The sequence below is a fragment of the Scyliorhinus canicula genome, chromosome 10 (genome assembly GCF_902713615.1).
Source record: "Scyliorhinus canicula chromosome 10, sScyCan1.1, whole genome shotgun sequence".
NCBI classification, from domain to species: domain Eukaryota; kingdom Metazoa; phylum Chordata; class Chondrichthyes; order Carcharhiniformes; family Scyliorhinidae; genus Scyliorhinus; species Scyliorhinus canicula.
In genome coordinates, this window is record NC_052155.1 from 140,008,349 (window position 1) to 140,031,249 (window position 22,901).

The window sequence follows — 22,901 nt, forward strand, 5'->3', positions numbered from 1 at the left end:
CTTAAAGTACCAGAGCGGCAACGACCGTCAAGTATCCCCTGGTTCTAGTTCGAGTCCAGCTTTTCTTCCTGGACAAAGGCCCACGCCTCCTCCGGGGACTCGAAATAGTGGTGCTGGTCCTTATAGGTCACCCACAAGCGCGCTGGCTGCAGCATCCCGAATCTGATTCTCTTGGCATGCAGCACCGCCTTCGTCCGGTTGAACCGGGCCCGCCGCTTTGCCACCTCCGCACTCCAGTCCTGGTAGATCCTCACCGTCGAGTTCTCCCATTTGCTGCTCCTCTCTCTCTTGGCCCACCTCAGCACCCTTTCCCGGTCACTGAGTCGCTGGAACCGAACCAGCACCGCCCTCGGGGGTTCGTTTGCTCTTGGCTTCCTGTCCATTACTCTGTAGGCCTCCTCCAGTTCCAGGGGCGAAGGGACGGCCCCTGCCCCCATCAGTGAGCCCAGCATTTCTGCCACATACCTCGGGAGGTCCGACCCCTCCAGCCCTTCTGCCAGGCCCAGGATCCTCAGGTTTTTCCGCCTCATGCGGATATCCATCTCCTCCAGTCGGTTTTGCCATTTCAGGTGGAGTGCCTCGTGCACCTCCACCTTTCCCACGAGGACCGTGGCCTCCTCCTCCCTCACAGCCATCTCCTGCTGCAGCTCCCGAATTGACGCCTCTTGGGTCGCCTGGGCTCCCATCAGCCTGGTGGTCGTCGCGTTCATCGACTCCAGCAGCTCCACTTTCAGCTCCGTGAAGAAGCGCAGGAGAACGGCCTGCTGCTCCTCCGCCCATTTCCTCCAGTCCTCGGGTGCGCCGCCGGCCGCCATTTTGGGTTTCTTCCCCCGCTTTTTTCGGGGAGCTGCTGCCGCTTTTTATTCTGCCCCACTTCGGGTGACGACCATAAGTTTTGCAGGGTTCTCCTCAGGGAACCTTCCCCCACCGGGAATCGTCGTTCCAGCGCCGTTAGGGGCCCTCCAATCGGCCCGAAAACACCTTCCTCGCAGGAGCAGCCAAACGTGCGACTTAGCTGGTCATAGCCGCAACCGGAAGTCAAAACTGGGTCCCTTTGTGACCACAAACGAATGTTTTGTGCGGCCACCGGAAGGGTGTTCAGGAAATGACTGTTTCTTCCATTCTGGGTACCAATGGTGGGGTGCCCGGTAATGGCAGCCTGCTTAGTGCGTTGGCGTTTGTCACCCGGGTTCCCGGCTGGTGCTCCAGTAGATAATTGGTACGCTGCCAGTAGTAGGGCCCAGCATTGGATCCAGGCCGAAGCTATTGGTGGCACCACTTCATCTTCTTTCAGCCAGCCCAGCAATGGCTTGTGGTCTATGATTTTCGTGAAATTCCGCCCATACAAGTACTGGTGATATTTCTTCACCGTGAAGTTCACAGCCAGCCTTTCTTTTTCAATTTGCACGTACTTTCGCTCTGCTGTTTCTAAAGTCCTGGAGGCAAACTCTATAGGCTGTTCCTATCCGTTTTGCCCTGTGTGTGCCAGAACTGCCCCAACGCCATATGGAGATGCATCGCAAGCGAACACCATCTCTTTCCTGGGGTCATAGTGTGCCAAGACGTTTTCTGAGGAGAGAAATTCTTGAAAGCCCTGTCTTGGTGGGTGGACCATTCCCAGGCTTTTTAGTAATTGGTGTAGGAAGTCCAAGATGGAAAACCTGTTCTACATGAACTTTCTGTAGTACGTCACCAGTCCTAAAAAAAGACCTTAACTCCTAGATTGTGGTGGGAGCCGGGCATCTTTTATCGCTCTCGCCCGACCCTCCAAAGGGTGTAGCCCTGACTTGTCAACCTTGTACCCAGATAAGTTACTTGAGGTGCTAGGAAAACACATTTCTCCCTCTTTAGGCGCACGCCTGCTGCTGAAAACCTCCTAAGGACTTACTCCAGATTTTGCAGGTGTTCTGCCCTTGTTTTTCCCGTAATGAGGACATCGTCTAAGTAAATGGCAACCTGTGGCAAACCTTGTAAAATATTCTCCATTGTCCTCTGAAATATCGCAGAGGCTGAAGATATCCCAAAGGGTAATCTTGTGTACTGAAAAAGGCCCTTCAGGGTGTTTATCATTGAGAATTTTTGCGACTCTTTGTCCAGCTTCAGCTGTAGATATGCGCGGTTCATGTCCAGCTTTGAGAATAAGAGTCTTCCTACCAGGGGCTGGTTTAGCTCACTGAGCTAAATCGCTGGCTGTTAAAGCAGACCAAGTAGGCCAGCAGCACGGTTCGATTCCCATACCAGCCTCCCCGGACAGGCATCGGAATGTGGCGACTAGGGGCTTTTCACAGTAACTTCATTGAAGCCTACTCGTGACAATAAGCGATTTTCATTTCATTTTTTCATTTTTCAAATCCTCAATCTGGGGCATTAGGAATTTGTCCAGTTGTGAGTAGCAATTAATCATTTGTTTAAAATCTCCACAAAGATGGACTGAGCAGTCCAGCTTAAGAATAGGCACCAATGGGTATTGCACATTCTGCAAACTGGACTGGTTTTATTATTCCTTCACGCTCCAATCTTTTGATTTGTGGATCGCTCAATTTATGCCTTAACGCGAAGGGTACCCGTCGGACCATGTAGAATTCTGGGACTGCCTCTGGATCTATAAGGCAGCACGGTAGCATAGTGGTTAGCATCAATGCTTCACAGCTCCAGGGTCCCAGGTTTGGTTCCCGGCTGGGTCACTGTCTGTGCGGAGTCTGCACGTCCTCCACGTGTGTGCGTGGGTTTCCTCCGGGTGCTCCGGTTTCCTCCCACAGTCCAAAGATGTGCGGGTTAGGTGGATTGGCCATGCTAAATTGCCCGTAGTGTCCTAAAAAGTAAGGTTAAGGGGGAGTTATTGGGTTACGGGTATAGGGTGGATACGTGAGTTTGAGTCGGGTGATCATTGCTCGGCACAACATCGAGGGCTGAAGGGCCTGTTCTGTGCTGTACTGTTCTATGTTCTATGTGTAACGTCACCTTTGACATAGAATTTACAGTGCAGAAGGAGGTCATTCAGCCCATCGAGTCTGCACCGGCTCTTGGAAAGTGCACCCTACCCACAGTCCAAAGATGTGCGGGTTAGGTGGATTGGCCATGCTAAATTGCCCGTAGTGTAAGGTTAATGGGGGGATTGTTGGGTTACGGGTATACGGGTTACGTGGGTTTAAGTAGGGTGATCATTGTTCGGCACAACATCGAGGGCCGAAGGGCCTGTTCTGTGCTGTACTGTTCTATGTTCTATGTTCTATGTACCCAATAGGCAGGTTCGATTCCTGGCTTGGGTCACTGTCTGTGCGGAGTCTGCACATCCTCCCCGTGTGTGCGTGGCAAAGATGTGCAGGTTAGGTGGATTGGCCATGATAAATTACCCTTCGTGTCCAAAATTGCCCTTAGTGTTGGGTGGGATTACTGGGTTATGGGGATAAGGTGGCGGTGTTGACCTTGGGTAGGGTGCTCTTTCCAAGAGCCAGTGCAGACTCGATGGGCCGAGTGGCCTCCTTCTGCACTGTAAATTCTATGATAATCTATGAAGAGAAGGAATGTGAGAAGGGAGAGGGAGAGATAGTGTAAGAGGGGAGCGTGAGTGGAGAGAGAGAAGCGGGAGGAGTAAGTTTGTGAATGCAGCTCAGAAACTTCAATTTGTGAAGAAGGGGTAGAAGCTCTTGACCAGGAGTTTGCAACAACCCATTTCCCCCTGTCCAGCCGCAGGTAAGGTAGCAGAGCCCTGGCACCAAATGAGGGGAGGGACAGCGGAAGGGGTGAATGTTGGAGTTGGGTGAGAAATGGTATGTAAAGTACCACCGTGTCAACCTCTGGACCAAAAGGCAGCGCCGCAGCAATATTGTTAGAGGGGCTGGGGCATGGCGGTGAAAACATCTGCATGCGGATTGGGTTACGGTTTGGGGAATTTGAAGCTTAATCGCGGAGTTAAATGCAAACTTTAAGAAAAATGTATGAGGATGGAGAGATTCAGCAGCATTCATTAGTTACAACTGGGGAGGCGAGGATTGTGTTGTTTATTTATTGATGCCTGTCATTGTCTGCAGACTCTGCCATTCGGCGAGGAATTGAACGTTTCCTCAGAGCAGGCGTGTGGGTGAGTGAAGATTGAAAAGGGAATCTGCAGTGACTAACAGGCCGCGGTTGAGGGAAGTTATTGCTGGCTGCAGGATTGTGCACGGTGAAGGGTTAATCGACATTTCAGGAGTATTGTCGAGTGCCGGCTTGGTGCGGCGGCGGGGCGGCTGCGGGGGTCTTTCTTTGTCGGTGTGTATGTAAACATTGGTTGGAGTTGTTGAAATAATGATATTCGGGGACAGAAATACCTCAGCCACCAACCCCATGGAAAGTGTAATGGGCCACAGGGTAAACTTTACAGCGTGAGGCTGAGGGCTGTATTGGGTCATTGGAGGCATCCGTTAAGCGTTGGCGACTATAAACGCTTCTGGTCTGTTCACGGCCGAAATCTCCCCCTTTTTGTGTGAGTTGGAGCATTCAAAACAGCTTTTCTTCTCTTTCCCGCAAGGGCGCCGCATTCCTGGAAAATTCCTCGAAATGGAAGGAGTCGGGAACGCGGTGCAGAAGAAAACTGCTGATCTTGAGCACATGGCCGAGGTTTTAATCACTGGGGAGCAGCTAAGGTAAGGGGATTGTGGATGCTTTTCAATGTCACTTCTGAGGGGGGGGGGTCAAGGGTTTTGCTGATACCCAATTTACTGTTTATTCACTCGCCGGTTTTCTTTTTAATGTCGGTGTTTGGTCGCCGTCCTTTCTTTCCCCTTTAAGTGTGGTGCAGATTGCAGCCGGAATGTTTTTCCGTGGCGTGTACTTGTAGTGAAAGGTTGTGCCACTGCTTCTGGCACCGGGATAATTTCCTGACTACACACAAATTAAAAAAACCCACTTCCTTGCTTTTTAAATTTCAAAAAAAGTTAAAGCTTACTTTCCTGTTTTTAAATTAAGAAATGCTCAGGGAAAAAAAAAATCATTCAAACCAGTGATCTCTGCAGCACAGTATCTTAAAGTAGAATTGTTATGTTTTAATTTGCACAAGTGCCAAATACAACATTTTGTAATTTGTAGGTGATTTGTAAAGTGTCTCCCACCTGCTCAAAGATGTCATGAACGATCTGTCCATTTAAAAATATATATTTATATTGAAACATTTTCATTTGAACAAAATGACATGAAATATAACCGAGATGCTTCAAGTTCTAAAATACAAAGAGAACAAACAAGAATACATTCAATCGTAACCCCCAACAATAACAAAAAACTTAATTAAAAAACCCAGATCGCTCCCATTTTGTGAACAGAAAGATATTTTTTTTATCCCCTCAATTTTTAAAAATCTATTTTTATTCTAACAGAAAATACCCAGTTTTACAAACATTTTGACACAGTTGCCCCTTTTACCTGCAATTCAATGTAGAAAAGAAACTTAACGATTTTTAAAAAACCAGCATTTGATACACCAAACTGGAATTTGAAAATTTGATCCTGCCTTAAAAACAAATTTTCAGCAGGGAATGGGTAATTGAATCTCTGAATAATATGATCTGTTAGACTGATTTTCTTTTTTCAAGTTGGTGCCTGCCTTTCCTAAATTATAGCACCAGCCATCTCCTCATAGTTACCATACCGGATTATACTGGCATTGGTGTGGAGGGCAACACTCAATCAAATTGCCAACTTTATTTCATGTGTATTTTTTCTGGATTCTTCAGTTTGAGTTAAATTTGGTACTGTTAATGATGAAAGTTAGATATTAGATTTAGCTGGGTATCTAATGATAAGATACCCAGTGTGTTTTTGATTTTTTTTGCTTGTGGGAAGTGGTGACTCTAAATGCATTTATTAAAATTAACACGTGGTCAAATATGTTCTATTTACCTAATTATAAGGAGTTCACATACCATATGTGAACTACCATACAGCATATTACAGAATTGTTTTGTACAGCAAGAGGTTAGTTGGCCTGTCATGATCAGACCAGTTCACTTCAAGAGTAATTATTTATGCTAGTCCAACTCAGCTTCATTTCCACCCTAGCCCCGAAGGCTTCTTTCCTTCATGTGCTTATCCAATTCCTGTTTGAAAACTGTGATTGAATCCACCTCTACCATACTCTCAGACAATGCATTCCAGATTCCACTCACTGTGTAAAAGAGGTTTCCCCTCAAGTTACCATTGTTTTCCTTTGCCTTTTATATTATCCACATCCTCTGGTATTGACACTTCCGCCAAAGCAAACAATTTCTCTTTACCCTATCTAGGCCCCTCAAGATTTTGAATATTTCTATCGTGTTTCTTCCTGGCCTTCTCTTCTCTAAGGGGAACAACCCAACTTCATAGAATTATAGAAACTCTACAGTATGGAAGGAGGCCACTCGGCCTATCGAGTCCATACCAACCCTCTGAAAGAGCACTCCACCCATGCCCTTCTCCCCACCCTATCCCAATAACTGCTTCTTAACCTAACCTTCACATCTTTGGACACTAAGGGGCAATTTAGCATGGCCAATCCATCTAGCCTGTACATCTTTGGACTATGGGAGGAAACCGGAGCACTCTGAGGAAACCCACACAGACACACCAAGAACGTGCAAACTCCACACAGTCGCCCAATGCAGGATTTGAACCCGGGTCCCTGGCACTGCGAGGCAGCTGTGCTAATCCGTATGCCACCCTGCCACCCCAATCTATCCACAGAACTCATCCCTCGAACAATTTTCATAAATCATTTCTGTAACCCCTATCATGTTTTCACATCCATTTTAAAATATAGTGCCAAGAACTGAGTGCATTCTAGTTGAAGTTGAAGTTTTATAAAGATTGTACTTTCAACATCTCTATTTATAAAATTCAGGATCCTGTAGGCTTATTAACCACTTTTTCAATGTACACAACTACCTCAGCAATTTATGTACACGCCCCCAGGCCTTCCTGTTCCTGCACCCTCTTTTTAAAAAATAAATTTAGAGTACCCAATTATTTTTTCCAATTAAGGGGCAATTTAGCGTGGCCAATCCACCGAACCTGCACATCTTTGGGTTGTGGGGGCGAAACCCACGCAGACACGGGGAGAATGTGCAAACTCCACACAGACAGTGACCCAGGGCCGGGATTCGAACCCGGGTCCTCAGCGCCGCAGGCAGCAATGCTAACCACTGTGCCACCGTGCTGCCCTCCTGCACCCTCTTTAAAACTGTACGCTTTATTTTATATTGCATCACCTTGTTCTTTAATGTATCACTTCAGACTTCTGCACTAAATTATATTGCACTATATTAATGACACAGACTTGGGTGTGAAGGGTATAATTTAAAATTTTGCAGATGACACACAACTTGGAACATGTAAGCTGTGAGGAAGGGAGTAATAAACTCCAAGAAAACTTAGACAGACCGGTGAAACAGTCGGACTATATTAACGTCTGCCAATGTCCTGCATTATTAATACATATCAAGAAAAGCAGTTGTCCTCATACCACCTCCTGTGGAAACACCATTTATATCTTCCTGCAGTCTGAAAATCAATCTTTCACCACTCCTCTCTGTTTCCTGTCACAGATCCAGGCTGCCACTGATATTTTTATTCCATTGGCTTCAACGTTGCTGACAAACCTAGAACATAGCACTTTATCAAACACCTTTGGAAGTCCATGTACACCACATGAAACGTATTAAGAAAATTACAGCACAGGAAATGGCCCTTCGGCCCACCAAGCCTATGCCAATCCAAATTCCTTTCTTAGACCGACTACTTATCGCCCAAATGATCTGTATCCCTTCATTCCCTGCCTGTTCATTTGTCTATCAAGATACATCTTAAATGTTGCTATCATGCCTTCCTCCACTGGCAATGCTTTCCAGACACCCACCAGCCTCTGTGTGAAAAATGTTCCCCACACATCTCCGCTAAACTTTCCCCCCTCACCTTGAAGCTGTGCCCCCTTGTAATTGAGTCCTCCATCCCGGGAAAAAGTTTCTGACTATTCACCTTGTCTATACATCTTGTAATTTTGTAGACCTCAATCAGGTTTCCCCTCCGCTTCTGTCTTTCCAACAAAAACAATCCAAGTTTATTCACCCTCTCCTCATAGCTATATCCCCTTTTCTTTTCAATCATAGAAAAATTTCAAAATGCTTCAACTGAATGAAATAGAACTGGGTTAGGAAGAAATTCTTTAGTGGAGCATGGCTCGAATTGGAATTTTCGGTCACAGACCATTGTTCATGTACAGTCTATAAATTTAAATCATAGAATCATACAGCACAGAAGGGAGCCATTTGGCAAATTGTGCCTGTAGGTCTCTTTAAAAGCGCTATCCAAATTAGCCCCAGTCCTCCTCTTTCCAAATAGTTCCACTAATGTTTTCCCTGAAAGTATACAAGTCAACGATTTGAGAGTTCACATTTGTGAATTGCACATGGGGATAAACAGAATAGAAATTCAAGCACTTCTTCATCAGCTGATGATACAATCTCATACTCTGTCCACCCTCCACCTCTAGCCAAGCAATGAACTCTTCAGGAAGCTGTGTATCTAATTTAAGTACATTTTCCCAAGACAATCGAACCTGGGACCCTGGAGGTGTGAAGCAACTGTACTGACCACTGTGCTACCGTGCTGCCCACCTTATCTGACTTCATATGATGCTATGATCACTATTCCCTAAATCTTCCCCGACTGTCATTTCATCCAGTTCTATCACTTTGGCTCTCTGTTAGTGTCTCTGTGATATCCTTGACCAGGGAAGAAACATAGTAGATTCACATCTAGGGTCACAGAAATACCATCGGCTGAATTCTCTGCCGTTGGGATTCTCCGTTTTGCCAGCAGCCCCGGTGTTTCCCGATGGCATGGGGCTGCCCCACAATGGGAAACCCCTTGACATGCCAGCGAAACGGAGAATCCCAACAGCGTGCCGCACCAGAAATCTGGTGCAGCAGGACGGAGAAACCTCACTCTTGCTTTCCCAATCCCCCCCCGGGTACAACAACTGAGCCAATATGTGGTGACATGGGTTTGACCCTGGCTTCACTGCCGAGCCTACCTGCTTGACTGAACACCCTTTAAGCCGTGAGTTGACTGTATCCACATAGGTGCTGTTCGGTAGCTCTCTGTCCCACTGGTGCATGCAGTGATGTTAGCTACTGCTCAGGCTCTGAAATGTGGAGTTGCCACTGCTCCAGCTGATGGCACTTTGTGTGTGCATGTCCAGGATGTGTGAAGCATCCTGGAACTCTCTCTCAACACGCATCCCATGAGTTAATAGTTGATGATACTAAAATCTTTTAGGTCTGCTTCCATTCAATACATTTTGCCTCTTGGAGGAGAGCTAAAGTATTTGCTCAGTTTTCGTGTAACTCATTGTTTCGCACCTGTGTATTTTAAGAAGAATGTTTAATACTTATGTAACATAAATAAATATATCAGAAGCACAATGTAAAATAGGTATTGGTCTAAAATTCCTCCCTTCAGCTCTTCAATTTTGTAATATCAAGTTTTATTTTCAAGATACTTAGGCTTTAACTATCCTATCCGGGGAATATTCCAAATGCTAATTTTGTTGGGGGTCCACCAAGCAATTCTCAGTATAAAATTCAGTTTTTAATTAATTTATGTGGTTAACTCCATCCTTGTGCAATCCCCTCTAAGCATCATTCACTGTCAATGACAGCAAATGTGCCTCTGCACTAAGAGTAGCAGAATAGGTTAGAGATAACTTTAAATGACCAAATTACATTGTGTTCTGTATACCTGGTGGGAATATTGTTTGGCATGCGGTGTGCATGTGGTATTAAAGTCCCAGTCATTACCAGCTTTAACTCGACAAAGGCAAAATACAGCAGATGCTGGAAATAACCAACAGAAGTGCCAGAAATATTCAGCAAGGCAGGCATCATCTGTGAGAGAGAATCAACTAACATTTCAGTTTGATGACCATTCATCAGAACTGGAAAAAGTTAGAGATGTGAATAATGTGCCTTGGATTATAGAAGTAAATAGGTGGATATTCAAAATGATTGTAATTTATGTTACTTTACCTTGTTGTGGGCCAGTGAGGTATGGTATGGCATTGCAACATTTACTCATGTGTGAGCTTGTACTAGAGGACCTATATGACTTTAATATGTATTTTCTCCCTCATTACGCCAGCACCTTGGAGAGAAAATAGAGTTCTCCTTATGGTGACTGCCCTCTTGCCCCTATAAATAATGTGACAAAGTGGCCTTTATATGACTCTTGATGTCGTTGCTGACTCACATAAGAGACAAACTTCATGCCCATTCAGCGAAGTTCATTTTTAAAGAGAGCATATAACTCTGGTGTAAGGTTTCTACTGACAGCACAATCTGACTCTCTCAAGACTGTAACAGTCACTACTAAAGTTTTCAGATTATTTTTGAGATGTATTCGTAATTCAGCTAGCACTCAAGTAACTTAAATTCAATACCACACTTGTAATGAACAGTTGCTTCCTGTTGTTCTCAGGCCTCTGACTGTGGGTTGTTTGCAGGAACAATCAACTTCTTTATGGCCTTGGAATCAATTAGGTATTGTGATAAAGTTGAACTTAAAACTGTACAGCATACATATATTATGAAATCCATTCTATAATGATCCCGTCAAGATAAAGAGTATTCTCTAACTTTCAATGAGTAATGCCTTGGTGTTCTTCACTTTTTGCAATGTTACTGTCAAAGTATAAAAACCATGGGGAGTAAATAACTTTCATGCCAAGTCAGTGGCAAGTGTTGGCAGGTTGTATGCCAATGGCAATGCAGCTAAACTATTCTCAGCTCACATTTGCACCCATTCACACTTTCAAACAGGGTCACAATAATAATCAAGAATAGAAATGCTGGGGCAGCACGCAGCGTAGTGGTTAGTACTGCTGCATCACAGTGCTGAGGACCCAGGTTCGATCCCGGCTCTGGGTCATTGTCCGTGTGGAGTTGGCAAATTCTCCCCGTCTTTGCATGGGCTTCGCCCCCCACAACCCTAAAGATGTTCAGGGAAGGTGGATTGGCCACACTAAATTGCCCCATAATTGGAAAAATTGAATTGGGTATTCTAAATTTATATTTAACAAAATAGAAACACTTCCGGAATTCTCTGCTCCCGCGCGGCATCGGGAAGGCCGTCGTGAACTCTGCCGAGTTTCACGACGGCCTTGGAGGCCGCTCCTCGCACCCTATTCACCCCCCCCCCCCCCAGGGGGCTAGGATCGGCGCTCCGTAAATCTCGGCCGCCGGGCCTTGACGCTTGATGCCAAGAATGACGCGACGGTGGCGCCTAAGTGACGTCAGTCACGCATGCGCAGGTTAGCCGGCTCCAACCCGCGCATGCACGGCTGACGTCACGGCGGCTGCCGGCTCCAACCCGCGCATGCACGGTTGCCGTCTTCCCCTCCGCTGCCCCGCAAGACGTGGCGGCTTGATCTTGCGGGGCGGCGGAGGGAAAGAGTGCGTCTCTTGGAGACGCCGGCCTGACGATCGGTGGGCACCGATCGCGGGCCAGTCCCCTCCACAGCCGTGGTGCTCACTCCCCTCTCCGCCCCCCACAAGCCACAAACAAAACTTTGGCGCCATGTTCACGACGGCAGCGACCAGGTGTAGTTGCCGCCGTCGTGAACCGGTCGGGAACGTCAGTCTGCTCGGCCCATTCGGGCCGGAGAATCGCCGGTCCGGCGAGCGTCGATTCTCCGAGCGGAGGGTGGAAGAATTGCAGGGGGTGCCAGGGCAGCGTGAAGTGAGTCGCCCGGCCCTCCTGCGATTCTCCCACCCACTGTGGGGAGCGGAGAATCGCGCCCACTGGGTGAGATTCTCTCAGCCCGGGGCTGGGCCAGAGCATCCCCACGACCGGCGCAAAACCCGCCCCGACGCTGGCACCTGATTCTCCGTAGAGCGGAGGGGTCCAGCCCCGAGGGGTCTCCGACCCCGGGGGGACTCCAATGTGGCCTGTCCTGTGATCAGGGCCCACCGATCGGCGGGCCGGCCTCTCTGGCTGGCAGCCTCCTTTCTTCCGCGCCGGCCCCTATAGTCCTGCGCCATGTTGCGTCGGGGCCGGCGCGTTGAAGGAAGCCACTGCGCATGCGAGGATCCCGCAGTGCCCATTTGATGCTGGGATCAGCAGCTGGAGCGGTGTGAACCGCTCCAATGCCATGCTAGCCCCCTGTAGGGGCCAGAATTGCTGATCCCGAGACGGATCCCGCAACGGCATTTCCGACAGCGTCAACACTTAGCCTCAGGATCACAGAATCCCGTCCACTGCCTCTCCTCTCTAACAGATTCACGCGAACTTTTAGTGATCCAGTTGCCCTCAGTCAAAATGTTCATATTTCACCTGGGCATCACCTATACCAGCCTTAAAGTGATAACTCTAAACCATTGGCATTGACCTCAACTAGAAAGCTGCTATTTATAGCATCTTAAGTACTCCATGTATTTGGGACAGAAATAGTTTTCTCACTTACTTTCATTCTACTTGGTCTTTCTGAAATGCATATAGTAAACATCTGAAGTTGATTTACTGCACTTCCTCAAGGTATTATGGTTTTACCATTTGTCTGCAGTCAATTATTTAGATTATTCTCTATAAATTAAACGTCACTTAGAATTGCATTGTATATTATCAGTTGTTTAAGAAATTGTCATGTTTCTGGCTGAGTCCAAGCAACTAAATTACACACAAGCATACACAAGTTTTTTTTAAAACAAAGCACATATACATATTACATTGTGGTATATTGACATAACAACACTTGTCTGGATTCTATTTTCTGTTTATATTGCAAAGCAGTAAACTTTTATAGGGATAGTTGTAAACTGATGGAATGTAACTCGGACATTGGACAGGGGTTTCTTAGTCCATAACAATAGCATGGTAGCACGGTTTTCCAACTTCAGGATTGAGTCTGTCAGCTTCCAGTGGCCTTTGTGTATCGAGATGAGCTACATTTGTACAAATGTACCTGCTGTATGTGGTCGAGACTGGCGTGAAACCACTGCTCACCCTACTGAAAAAGATCCTATGCCAGTATTTTAGGAAAGTAGGTAATTCTCCCATTTCCCTGGTTAACATTCCCCCCTGAACAACACCACTAAAACTGGAAATCCATCTCATTTGGTATCCAATTCTTTTTTTTTCCAGTTAAGGGGCAATTTAGCGTGGCCAATTCACCTATGCTGTACATCTCTCGATTGTGGGGAATGAGAGCCACACAAACATAGAGAATGTGCAAACTCCACATCAAACCAGTTTTTAGTGAAACTCCACATCAAACCCTCCCCCGGGTTGTGCAGTCTTTTGGTACCTCATCTATCTTGGGTGTTTTTAAAAATTCTTGTTAGGTTACTCCTTGTTGCTGGCCTCGAACAGGTTTTGGAACAGACCGACAAATTGCCTCCAGGTATCCAGGAAGCCTTCCTCTGACCCTCGGGTGGCATACTTAATCTTCTCCAGGTGGAGAAATTCCGAAAGGTCAGCGAGCCAGTCTGCAGTTGTGGGTGGTGCTGCCGATCACCAGCCAAGCAGGATTCTCCGGCGTGCGATTAGGGAAGCGAAAGCTAGGGCATTAGCCCCCTTCCCCATGTGTAGTTCTGGCTGCTCCGATACCCCGAAGATTGCCACTATCGGGCATGGCTTCACCCTCACCCCTATAACCTTGGACAGTGCCTTGGAGAAGGCTGTCCAGAAACCAGCAAGTTTGGGACAAGCCCAGAACATGTGGGTGTGGTTGGCCGGGCGCCTCTGGCACCGCTCACATTTGTCCTCCACCTCCGGGAAGAACCTGCTCATTCAGGTTCTGATCAAGCTTCGCCTTGCACAGGAGGAGGTGGAGTTCACCCTGCTCAGTGCTTTGCTCCAGAGCCCGCACCCTCCCTCTGACCCCAGTTCGTCCTCCCATTTTTGTCTGGTCTCGTCCAGTGGAGTCCGGGCTCTGTCCAGTAGCGTCCGTATATTTTCCCACAGAGCTCCCCCTCTTTGCTGCCTGTGCCTATCAGGTCCTCTAGTAGTGTGGTTTCTGGGGTCCCGGGTACTCTACCGTCTCTTTGCGGAGGAAGTGTCTCATTTCCTGACCTTTTGTTAGCCTCCACTTCCTCGTCAGTTTGTCTAGTGTCGCCAGTCTGTGCCCTACGTAAAAGTCCCCGCCCGTCAGTGTGCCCCCGCCCCGCCTCCATCTTTTGAAGGTGGTATCCAGCATGGCGGGGGGGAATCTGTGATTGCCGCAGATGGGGGCCATAGGGGACAATTTGGTTATCCTGAAGTGGTATTGACCCTTCCTAATGAGTCTGCCCAGAGGCCCTCCTCTATCTCTTCCCCCCCAGCTCCTCCCACTTTCACTTCAGCTCCTTTGTGTCTCCTCTGAACCCATAAGCTCTCTATACATGTCCGAGACACTCCACTCCCATATCCATCCTCTATAGACCACCCTATCCTGAATCCCCCATAGCAACAGGAGTGGGAAGGTTGGTACCTGCTTCCGCAAAAAGTCTCGTACCTGTAAATATCGGAATTAATTTCCCCCAGCCAATGCAAACTTCTCCTCCAGCGCCCTCGTACTCGGGAAGCTGCCTTCCAAGAACAAGTCCCCCATCCTCTCAATCCCCGCTCTCTGCCAAATTCGGAACCCCCGGTCCATCCTCCCCGGGGCAAATTGATGGTTGTCGCAGATTGGGGACTACACCGATGCCCCCTCTGCTCCCCCATGTCTCCTCCACTGCCTCCAGACTCTCAGGTGGGAGAGAGTAGTTAAGGGACATAGGGATATTTTGTGAGGGCCACAGGATACAAAGAAATAACATTTATTTACAATAACATTTTTATACAGCAGCAACTTCCCTTGCTGCTCACTCCTTGCTCTCTGCTGGTTCCAAACCTGCCAGGTCTATTTATGCAGGGAGTCTGCTAATGATTTCTCCGCCCCCCTCATTGGGGAAACTCATACTCCCACAGGATTGTCCCCAGCCAATGGTAAGCAGGCAGGTTATAACAGGATTCACCTGCAAAAATCACAGAAAGCATCACCACAGATTAATCAGACCCTAATAAAAGAAAAACAAGCATTGAGATTCATTTCTAGAGGAATAAAATTGTAGTTACGTTACACTTGTATTGAACCTTAGTTAGCACACACGTGGAGCAGAGTTTTACTGCCCTGTCGCGGCTGGAGTGGGGCTGGAAAATACTGAATTTTTCAGCAAGTCCATCAATTTTGGTGAGACCGGAATATCCTGTCAGTAGGAGGGACCACCCTTGAAAGACCGTTCAATGCCTTCATATTGTTAAAAGGCTTTAGGGATATTGGAGAAATGCCACAAAGACATTTTGATACAAAATGTATCAGATGGTATCAGAACGGAGGGTATGTAACTATCACAAAGGTTCTTTTCTTGAGAAAAGTGAGGGGTGATTGAATAGGGGTCTTCAAGGTAATGAAAGGGTTTGATATGATGGATTGTGGGAAATATAAAACAGCATGGGGGGGACAGTGGTTAGCGGTGCTGCCTCATAGCACCAGGGATCCGGGTTCAATTCCGGCCTTGGTTAACTAAGTGGAGTGCGCACATTCTCCCAGTGTCGCCATGTGTTTCCTCCGGGTGCTCCGGTTTCCTCCCACAGTCCAAAGGTGTGCAGCTTAGATGGGGTTACGGGGATAGGGCAGGGGAATGGGCCAAGGTAGGGTGCTCTTTCTGAGTGTCCGTGTAGTCTCAATGGGCCGGATGGCCTCCTTCTGCACTATAGGGATTGCATGATCCTACGATTGATTTTAAGGTCATAATAATAAGGATGCAAAGTCATTAATAAATTGGATGGGCAATTCGGGAGAATCTGCTTTTTATTATATTATCATCACTCTTTGGGTAAAATTGCTATTAAAAGAAAGAGCTGAGGCTAAAGGAATGGATGTTTTTCAAAAGAAGCTCGATAAACACAGGAAGAAAGCATTAGAAGCTTGATCAATAAGGGGGAACTTGAATCCTCAGCTGAGCCATGAGAATTTAAATTAGTCCTCTCTTATAACCTGCCTTTATTTGCAATGTGGGTGTGGCTGATTCTCTGTATTGCCCTTTGTCTTTAAATTCTGCTGACCTTTACTTTAACACTTCAAGGTATGATGTACAGGACATAAACTAAACAAGCAGATATCTTATTAATTTTTAATGGCATGCGCTAAAAATTGAGCACATTTGTAACCCATCTGCTTATTGAGATACAAAAAGGCCAAAAACGCCATCACCATTTTTGCTTTATCTTCCCCAACAGTTGAGTGAATTGTACTCCGCAGTGATGCATTGAACCATATTCACCACAAAGATTGCACTTTCAATTCTTGGCCTGTGTTAGATTTTGCTGGATTTCTCGCCAACAGTCTATCTGTGCAGCAGTTTACACCTTTGCGCAATAAAACATCCATATAATTACCATGGTGATATCAATTCCCACATGATCGCAACCGCTGCTGTTGTAAGTCGGCTGATCAACTATTTTCATCCAATGTTAGTTTTGTCAAATTGACCTCATCAAGGATCCAAGACATCAGAGACAACATTACATTAAAATAGGAGAGTAGCATTTAGTCCATGACATTTTATTTCCACATTTGCCTTATTCACACTAGAACTGAAACTTTTATCTGTCTGCATAGTTTTCAGACGCAATGGCCAGAATTTTCCGGCTGTGTTCTATGGTGGGATCATCCAGATCCAAACTCCTGCCATAAATTTCCTAGTGGCCCGGGGGTTGCAGAGAGTGGGAAACCGTGTTGATAGCAGCAGAATCGGAAGATTCTGCTGATGGCCAATGATGGCCGGCCTCCACTGGCGCAAAACCTGCTGGGGGGGGGGGGGGGGGGGGGGGCGTGGAAAATCCCACCCAATGTCCTATTTGCTGGCCCAAAACTCCATCCTATCAAATCCCAGGTTATCTAGAATAATTCACAGCAGTCCAGCTAAAGTTATGAATGAGATTGAGTCACTAATTTTGTTGCAACACTAATTGTGATGCTTAATCTATTTATTAAATTCTGTTCTGATCCAAGACCAGATTGGAAGATCTGATTGTTGCTCGTTGTCCGGCTCTGAGGCTGCTGGGGTTTAGTTGGTACGGAATAGTAGCTAGGAGCGTCAGTCTAGTTGCGTGCGTTGACTTTGGACTTACTTGTTCTGGTGCAGCTGCTAGGCAGGTCTCTCCTCGCTGAGAGCCAAGGCCAAGAGAGCGATTCTCTCTTGGGGGCTTCTTCTTATACCCAAAAAGGGCTTCGCGCACTTTTGGGCGGTCCTTGAACTTGGCCCCAATTAATTGGACCGTATCTTGATTATTGATATCGATTTCCTCCAATAAAGGGGTGGGTGCCCTGATTGCTGGGCGGATCCCAGGTGGCCGTTGGCCTGCTTTGTTCTAGTCTCCTCTGGCGCCGGGGTGTCTGCTTTAGTATCGTTTACCTAAATGTCTCTTTTGTCCCCGGAGATGGCTTATTAGTATGGTAATGGCTTTGCAGTATCGGTCTTGTCTGGGAACTACAGCTCCAATCAACAGACAAACCTTGCTTTCTCAGCATTGTCCATTTTCCCTGCATTCTTTGCAAAGTGTCCATTTTGTTATCGGGACGTGGCCATCCCAGATGGCTACACTGATTTACAACCAATAATGTTTAATCTAAAGTAGACAAAGCTACAGATTCATGGGTTTTAAACCAATCTTATTGTACAAGGTGAGAATGATAAAAAACTTCAAATATCTGGGCAGCACGGTAGCATTGTGGATAGCACAATCGCTTCACAGCTCCAGGGTCCCAGGTTCGATTCCGGCTTGGGTCACTGTCTGTGCGGAGTCTGCACATCCTCCCTGTGTGTGCGTGGGTTTCCTCCGGGTGCTCCGGTTTCCTCCCACAGTCCAAAGATGTGCAGGTTAGGTGGATTGGCCATGATAAATTGCCCCTAGTGTCCAAAATTGCCCTTAGTGTTGGGTGGGGTTACTGGGTTATGGGGATAGGGTGGAGGTGTTAACCTTGGGTAGGGTGCTCTTTCCAAGAGCCGGTGCAGCCTCGATGGGCCGAATGGCTTCCTTCTGCACTGTAAATTCTAATTCTATGAGAACAAAGCTACTGCTCCTCACTTAGATTCTTCCTGTTGTTATGTATCAGAGTAACACCATTGGCTGGTGTCATCTGTTTTGCAATGGCATCATCTGAGTGTTTTGTGGGTTTTTGTGGAGTTTGCCATTGCACCCAGTTCGAGCAGCATCTTGTAAATAGTGCATTGGGTTTATGTCATACAAAAGTGCCGTGTGCAACCTCTGATTCTTTCTCTTTGCGGCTACGGCAAAGAACATAACAAAACAGAAACAGGCGACAAGATCTGGGCCGTAAAGGGAGAGTTGAGAAGAGCGAGGAGAGGACACGAAAAGTCGTTGGCGGATAGGATCAAGGAAAACCCTAAGGCTTTCTATAGGTATATCAGGAACAAAAGAATGACTAGAGTACGATTAGGGCCAATCAAGGATAGTAGTGGAGAAAGACAATGTTGTCGAGGAGAACACTCCGGTTCAGTCGACCAGGCTAGATTGAATTGAGGTTCAAATGGAGGAGGTGTTAGCAATTTTGGAAAATGGCAAAATAGATAAGTCCCCTGGGCCACATGGGATTTATCCTAGGATTCTCTGGGAAGCCAGGGAGGAGATTGCAGAGCCTTTGTCCTTGATCTTTATGTCATCTTTGTCGACAGGAATAGTGCCGGAAGACTGGAGGATAGCAAATGTTGTCCCCTTGTTCAAGAAGGGGAGTAGAGACAACCCTGGTAATTATAGTCCTGTGAGCCTTACTTCGGTTGTGGGTAAAATGTTGGAAAAGGTTATAAGAGATAGGGTTTGTAATCATCTTGAAAAGAACAAGTTGATTAGCGATACTCAACACGGTTTTGTGAAGGGTAGGTCATGCCTCACAAACCTTATTGAGTTTTTTGAGGAGGTGACCAAACAGGTGGATGAGGGTAAAGCTGTTGATGTGGTGTATATGGATTTCAGTAAGGCATTTGATAAGGTTCCCCACGGTAGGCTATTGCAGAAAATAAGGAAGTATGGAATTGAAGGTGATTTAGCGGTTTGGATCAGTAATTGGCTAGCTGAAAGAAGACAGAGAGTGGTGGTTGATGGCAAATGTTCATCCTGGAGTTCAGTTACTAGTGGTGTACCGCAAGGATCTGTTTTGGGGCCACTGCTGTTTGTCATTTTTATAAATGACCTGGAAGAGGGTGTAGAAGGATGGGTTAGTAAATTTGCAGATGCCACGAAGGTCGGTGGAGTTGTGGATAGTGCTGAAGGATGTTTTTGGATACAGAGGGACATAGATAAGCTGCAGAGCTGGGCTGAGAGGTGGCAGATGGAGTTTAATGCGGAAAAGTGTGAGGTGGTTCACTTTGGAAGGAGTAACAGGAATGCAGAGTACTGGGCTAATGGCAAGATTCTTGGTAGTGTAGATGGACAGAGAGATCTCGGCATCCAGGTACATAAATCCCTGAAAGCTGCCACCCAGGTTAATAGGGCTGTTAAGAAGGCATATGGTGTGCTAGCCTTTATAAGCAGGGGGATTGAGTTTCGGAACCACAAGGTCATGCTGCAGCTGTACATAACTCTGGTGCGGCCGCACCTGGAGTACTGCGTGCAGTTCTGGTCACCACATTATAGGAAGGATGTGGAAGCTTTGGAAAGGGTTCAGAGGAGATTTACTAGGATGTTGCCTGGTATGGAGGGAAGGTCTTACGAGGAAAGGCTCAGGGACTTGAAGTTGTTTTTGTTAGAGAGGAGAAGGCTGAGAGGTGACTTAATAGAGACATATAAGATAGTCAGAGGGTTGGATAGGGTGGACAGTGAGAGTCTTTTTCCTCGGATGGTGATGACCAACACGAGGGGACATAGCTTTAAATTGAGGGGTGATAGATATTGGACAGAAGTCAGAGGCAGTTTCTTTACTCAGAGAGTAGTAGGGGTGTGGAACGCCCTGCCTGCAACAGTAGTAGACTCGCCAACTTTAAGGGCATTTAAGTGGTCACTGGATAGACATATGGATGAAAATGGAATAGTGTAGGTCAGATAGGCTTCAGATGGTTTCACAGGTCGGCGCAACATCGAGGGCCGAAGGGCCCGTACTGCGCTGTAGTGTTCTATGTTCTATGTAAACAAAAACGGGAGAAAAACAGCTTTCGATGGCAATTTTGTCAGCCAGAAGAAGGAATCATCAATGGAGATCCAGGCCCATAAACCATTGGGAGTGAGGTCGGGAGAAATATTGTCGACTTCAAAGGCAAAATCATCATTGTGACAAATAAAAACGACTCTCCTGTAAATATTTGGACACTGTATAGTCTGTAGCAGTGAATCATCTGGTCAAATGCCACAGCTGGTAATGCAAGTAAAAGGGTTTAAAAACAAATCTATCGGGCAATTGCTAATTACTGGGGCCTTACTCCAAACGGAGGATCAAAGTTTTCACTATCGTTGTCATGGGTAGAGCTACGGAGACCACGCACAAGGCATTGAAATGGGCTGCGGGAACATGAACCTACAGAGCTGTCGACTGCAATCTACTGCCTGGGAATCTATAGCGAGGCACAGAAGCAGCTAGTCTGCTCGTGCACAATAGCTTTAAACTGAAATAAAATAAATGGCAAGGAAGACAAACTGAAGGCCGAGTAGCACAGATCAAGGAACTGTGATCCAAAAATGGAAAAAAAAAAGGCACCATGGACACGTTTGAGTTGGAGGAGACATCTTATGAGGAGTTGTTCCTTAAAGCCCATCAGACACCGGCAGACCTGCACACTGACCTTTCTGAGCTGAGTTGAGAGGAAAACATTCATGTTACTGCAGAACTCAGTACACCCAGCTAATCCTGGAGACAAGTCATATGATGAGTTAATGACGCTCTTACAATAACATTTCTCTCCCCGTTCACTATTAGTAACTGAAAGATTCTGCTTTTATTGTTGTGCACAGGGGGAAGGGGGAAACATTCCACAATTTGTTGCATCACTCTGAATTTGGCCAGACGTTGGATGATCCATTCACAACCGATTAGTTTGTGGCCTCAGGAATGAAGCCATTCAAAGGAAATTAGAACATAGAACATTACAGCGCAGTACGGCCCTCGATGTTGCGCCGACCCGTGAAACCATCTGAAGCCTATCTGACCTACACTATTCCAATAGAACATAGAACATTACAGCAAATTGTTGACTGATGGTGCATTAACCCTAAACTGCTATAGAAATGAAGTCTATGGAACTTGCTGCGAGAGAAGCTTCGCTGATTGGAGTTCAAGCTAAAGTCCACAATGTGGAGTCTACGAAGTCCACCAAGAGCCTACCATTTTTATCGCTGCAACTAAGTGGAACATATGGTTGGAGATTGTTGGAGCAAGGAGAACAAATGCAAAAATTGTAGTGACATTTGTCACATTGCCAAGACATGTTGGTCATGCCAATCTTCATCAGCACAAAACAAGTGTACCAAGAAAAACACTGCAAATTCTACAGGGCAAGTTTACCAATTAAGTGATCCAAATGAAGACTTACCGAGTATGAGTGTGTTAAGTCAGCTTATAGTTAAGTCTTTAAGCTCAGCATTCTGGCAGTACAGAGACCAACAACGATTTTGGGTCTATCCAAAATTAAATGGGAACACTATTAAGATGAAAGTGGGATTGGACATTGCACTATCACTTACCTGAATCGATATACCATCAGAAATTGAAGTATTTGCCACTGCAACCATCTGATAAATGTAAGTGACTCCTTAAATCCCTTTGCATAATTTCTCAGAAGTGATTAAAGATCGTTCCGATCTTGAGGACATACACCAAGGAGATCGAGCCACTGAAGAGCTTCATCAAGGTGACTGTGGAAGTTAAAGAGCAGAAAGTGGAGTTGCCTCTTCACATGTTCAAGGAAAATTTTCAGCATTGTTTGGGGAATCTTGGTTAAGGGAGATAAAGCTAAATTGGGCGTCGTGAACCAACTTGTTGATTCTCTGAACGATCTTTAACCACTTCTGAGAAAGTATGCAAAGGGATTCGAGGAGTCACTTTGATTCATAACTTGGATTCAAGTAATACTCAAGATAAACATAACATAATAATCTTTATTATTGTCACAAGTAGGCTTATTATAACACTGCAGTGAAGTTACTGTTAAAATTCCCGAGTCGCCACATTCCGGCGCCTGTTCGGGTACACAAAGGGAGAATTCAAAATATCTAATTTACCTAAGAAGCACGTCTTTCGGGAATTGTGGGAGGAAACTGGAGCACCCAGAGAAGAGACACTGGGAGAACGTGTAGACTCCACATAACCTAAGCCGGGAATCGAACTTGTCTCCCTGGCGCTGTGAAGCAACAGTGCTAACTACTGTGCTGTTGTGCCTAGACAAACAGCATTGTTTGAAAGCGGATGCCATTCGACCTAAAATGGAGAAGAACTCAAGTGTTTACTGAAGGCAGGGGTCATTGAGCCTGTTACCACCAGCTGTTAGGCAACCCCAATCATCACAGTCTTAAAGAAGGATGGTCCGGTATGAATATGTGGGGATTTTAAAATGACTATCAACCCTGTGATGTGTATTATATTTGGTTTTCTTATGGTTCCACCATTGTTTATATGATCATCAATTTACTCTGTTGACCGACCATCATCCATTAACAACAGTATGTGGGCTGTATAAGGGAATCCCTTTGTTTGCTGCTAGTTGATCACAACGTTTGGCATTAATCTTGATGGCACATGATTATGTCATCAAATATGGTAGATCTGAACAGCAGATGGATGCTTTTTCTAGATTGCTGCTGCATTATCAAAAGACTAAAAAGATGGGCACGAATCTGATGAACACTTCAATGACCTATTGTATCTGTCT

At 46.2% G+C, this 22,901-nt stretch overlaps 1 protein-coding gene across 5 annotated transcripts in view; it reads left to right on the top strand.

The window, feature by feature from the left end:
• Window positions 1-3,736: 3,736 nt before the first annotated feature.
• deptor (DEP domain containing MTOR-interacting protein) overlaps window positions 3,737-22,901 on the top strand; it is a 123,597-nt gene continuing 104,432 nt past the window's right edge. For 2 of the 5 annotated variants that reach the window (XR_005462134.1, XM_038809796.1), the window contains exons 1-2: window positions 3,843-4,081; window positions 4,511-4,625. Coding sequence is in view for 3 of the 5 variants with exons in the window: in XM_038809796.1 (XP_038665724.1) it covers window positions 4,540-4,625 (86 nt within the window). In the remaining 2 variants the exon portion in view is untranslated. Of the gene's footprint in view, window positions 3,771-3,842; window positions 4,082-4,141; window positions 4,252-4,510; window positions 4,626-22,901 lie in introns of those variants that run through there. The other 3 variants (XM_038809798.1, XM_038809797.1, XM_038809799.1) reach the window with 3 other exon arrangements.